Source organism: Spinacia oleracea, chromosome 3 (assembly GCF_020520425.1).
Source record: "Spinacia oleracea cultivar Varoflay chromosome 3, BTI_SOV_V1, whole genome shotgun sequence".
Classification (NCBI taxonomy): domain Eukaryota; kingdom Viridiplantae; phylum Streptophyta; class Magnoliopsida; order Caryophyllales; family Amaranthaceae; genus Spinacia; species Spinacia oleracea.
In genome coordinates, this window is record NC_079489.1 from 69,804,246 (window position 1) to 69,807,838 (window position 3,593).

The 3,593-nt window shown below is 37.3% G+C and overlaps 1 protein-coding gene across 1 annotated transcript; it reads left to right on the forward strand.

The window, feature by feature from the left end:
• Positions 1 to 1,054: 1,054 nt before the first annotated feature.
• On the forward strand, positions 1,055 to 3,171 carry LOC130469100 (uncharacterized). Its single transcript, XM_056838079.1, has 3 exons — positions 1,055 to 1,158; positions 2,081 to 2,302; positions 2,821 to 3,171. The coding sequence occupies exons 1-3, from the start codon at positions 1,069 to 1,071 to the stop codon at positions 3,034 to 3,036; spliced, it is 528 nt and encodes a 175-aa protein (XP_056694057.1). The 5' UTR covers positions 1,055 to 1,068; the 3' UTR covers positions 3,037 to 3,171.
• Positions 3,172 to 3,593: the final 422 nt, after the last annotated feature.

Genomic DNA, 3,593 nt, shown 5'->3' on the forward strand with positions numbered 1-3,593 from the left:
TTATAAAGGGTTGTTGCAGCGTACAAATTAATTGCCCGCAGCAAGAGAGTTTTTTGCAGCGTACAAAGTAAAAGCCCCCTGCAATAGCCCATTTATTTTGCAGCGTACAGATAAAAGCCCCCTGCAATAAAAAAATTTCGCTGCAAAGCTAATTAAGAAAAATATTTCATCTCAAACCTAAGGACCATTTCCACGCTCAGTACTCCCTCTTCTTCCCTCAGCTTTCCCTGCGTACTCTCTCACCTCCTCATTCTTCTTCTTCTTCATCTGCTCTCTTTCTCTCTCTAATTCGTGGTTTTTTTGGGTTTTTTGCAAGTAATTGTTGAAATTGGGTGACAATTCGTCTTGGTTTTTGTGAAAATTTGCTCGACTCCTTCTCTCCAAGCATCTGGCCTTCGACCTCAGCCTTCGAACTCAGCCGCCGTCGAACTCAGCCGTCGAACTCAGCAGCCGCCGAACTCAGGCGTTGCTCGGCCCTGCGTCGTTGTCTTCGCCGATGGGTCTGTGTTCTCGCCTCATCTCCCCCATCGCGTTCTGTTCTCGCCGTCTCAGTCCCAAGTATTTCGATCCCTTACTCTCTCCTGCGCGAATCTGTTTGAGGAGGTATAGTTTTCTAACTTTTTGTATTTGTTTTTCCCTAATTTCGTATTTTTAGGGTTTGCTTTCAGTCAATTCTTGATTTTTCCCCTAATTTCGTATTTTTAGGGTTTGATTATATAAATTATTCTTATTTTTTGTGTTAATTGATACATTTTTTCCGATTTTGATTGTTAGGGTTTGATTTTTTTCCGATTTTGATTGTTAATTTAACTTGGGGACATTTATATGACGGTTTATTAATATAACGGGGAATGCCTTCATTATTGCATTTTAGACTTCAGAGATTCATATTTTGGTAAATGTATCAGTTTACTCGACTCAAGCTTGGTATGAAATGTGTTTGGATTATGATTGTATTGGACCATTGGTGTTTAATGTTTATGCTTCATGGTAATACATTGGGTTATAATGGTTTATGTTATTCAAGATTATATTCATTGACTGAAATAAGTACGACTGAAGGTATCAATGGTTATGTCACCAACTCAGCGACCAAAGGGTGTGCTTGGTTTCTGGGCATCCTTGATGACGGCATTGGGGAATATGGAAAATATGCCAGTAAGAATCTCCTTGGTTAAGGGCTTTAGTTGGAGTTCCCTTCCACTATAATCTACTTTCATTGCTCATTAGTTTTAACTTAAATTGTTTTTTTCTGGTACAAAACCAATGGTATCCTTGTTATTTTTTCTGCTCTGTGGGTTGTGGTAACACAATGCTGCATGTCCTTTTATGCAGGACATCGTCTTATGAAGACACCTCTCTTATAGGTCTATTTTTTTCTAACCCTGTGATCTGTGTCCTAGGGTTGGATCTGGTTCAAGGTCCTCTTCTTAAAGGTGTATGTTTTCAGACCCAGACCTTACCCAGATCTGACCCACATACCTTGTATTTTTCTTTTTTATATTACAAGTTGAAAATCTGAAACACGCAACAAGTTAACTGGTTTTCCCTAATCTGACTCTGAATTGTGATGGAACTCGGGTGATTTGTGTGACCACTTGCCCTTTTATTTGTTTTCCTTGACAATGTTGGTGAAGGTTTCACCTTTTGTTTTCTTACATTAGCTTAACCAACTTTAATATATCATATTTGTGTCTTCCTCCACTTCGTTATTATGTGCTAGGTTTGTTGTTCATCATACAGGCAGGATATTGAGCTATGAATATGAAAAATATGAAGTTCAACACCCATTTTGGACATTAGACCCAATAAACTCTATGAATCTTTTCAGAGTAGGGTATGGATCTACAAAAAAAAAAAATTACTACATAAAGCGTACAGCTCCAGGTTTTACCAGACCTTATCAATTTTCATTCCTACAGCAGCCGTGAACCATGCCTTCATGTCACATATTAACCATGCGTTTCTGGAAATCTGTATTCAGATTTACTTCTTTGTTTGTGTTGCCGTTTGGTTCTGTGTAAATATTTTCTAAAATAAGAACACAATTTTATTAGTCACTTTTCCCTGTGATAACTAGGTGAGGATACACCAGAGGTTTGTGGAAAATGTTTCTATGCGACAAAGTGCTATTATCAGTAATGCTACCTCAAATGTACAAAAGGATCTTCTTAGCCAACCTCTACAGCTGCTTTCTGGCGTGGATATTCTTGGGAATGCAAGCAGTGCACTTGAACACATAAGTAAGGGTGCTGCAGCTATATCAATGGATAAGAAATTTATCCAGAGCCGACAAAGACAGGTTTGTATGATATATGTCCATGTCATTTGCTTGGTATTAGAATTCCGAAAATGTATTTCGCTGCTTGTAAGTCACTGCTATAAAGTCATGAGAAGGGTTCACTTAGTTTCTATTTTGCTTATTGTATGGAAGTGCTGATAGAGAGGTGGTATACAAACTAAGAATCCAGATTTCTATCTTGAAAGTTCTGAAGCTCCTTAATTTCTTTTAATTTAAAATTATAAAAAAGAACCCAACATAGTATGACATTGAAGGTTCACTCCTATTAACCTGTTAACATCTGAAAGACAAGCTTTCATATGGAAACTCACACAGAAAGTTGATAAGTAATCATGGTTAGAAGTTAGGGCTGATGGGTATTAAATTAAGTCACTGTATGTTTGCTTTTTATTTTTCTTTTGGATGTATCGTATATACTTCATATAATTCATATGTGGAAGATTTTCTTGATCATGAGATGAATTGCCAGCCTACATTTCCAGAAGCCACAGCCATATCCTAACATTTGTTTATTGCAGGAGAAAGTGGGTGACTTTGGTGATGTTGTCCGAGAAGGAGGTGGAGCACTTGCAAAAAGCCTATTCAGAGGAGTAACAGGAATGTTCACAAAGCCTCTTGAGGGTGCAAAATCATCTGGTGTTGAGGGTTTTGTTCAGGGTGTTGGAAAAGGATTAATAGGTGTTGCTGCTCAACCAGTAAGTGGAGTGCTGGATCTTTTGTCAAAAACTACTTAGGGTGCCAATGCAATGAGAATGAAGATACAGGCTGCTCTAACTTCTGAAGAACAACTCCTACGGAGGAGAATGCCGCGTGTAGTTAGTGGTGATAACCTGCTTCGACCTTATGATGAGTATAAAGCACAAGGACAGGTAATTATTGGTTCTGATTGCATTTAACTTTGTATTCACCATTATTTTTATGGCAAGATATGTGTATTAAATATTGTTCTTTTATATATATGGATACCTAGAGCTGCCTGCTTGATTCCTATTACGTCTTTATTTTTTGTCACTATATATCAACAAGCATGTAAAATATAATCCAATCTATTTATGCACATTCATGACTTCTTTGGCCGTTATAGGTCATATTTAGGCTAAAATGACGTTTTCGCTCCCAACTTTGATCTAACGAACTTAAAAACTAATTTCAAACTTATTACATGATTCATATGATTATTTTTAACTTTCTAGGACTCATTCCAATCCATTTATGCACATTTAAGGCTCATTGTGTCGTTATAGGTCATATTTAGGCTAAAATGACATTTTCGCTCCCAACTTTGAACTTA

Bases quoted from the DNA above. Each gene is read 5' to 3' on its own strand.
- LOC130469100 (XM_056838079.1), top strand. From the start codon at position 1,069: ATGGTTATGTCACCAACTCAGCGACCAAAGGGTGTGCTTGGTTTCTGG. The intron at 1,159-2,080 runs GTAAGAATCTCC...TGTGATAACTAG, and splicing joins GGAATATGGAAAATATGCCA to GTGAGGATACACCAGAGGTT. The intron at 2,303-2,820 runs GTTTGTATGATA...TGTTTATTGCAG, and splicing joins TCCAGAGCCGACAAAGACAG to GAGAAAGTGGGTGACTTTGG.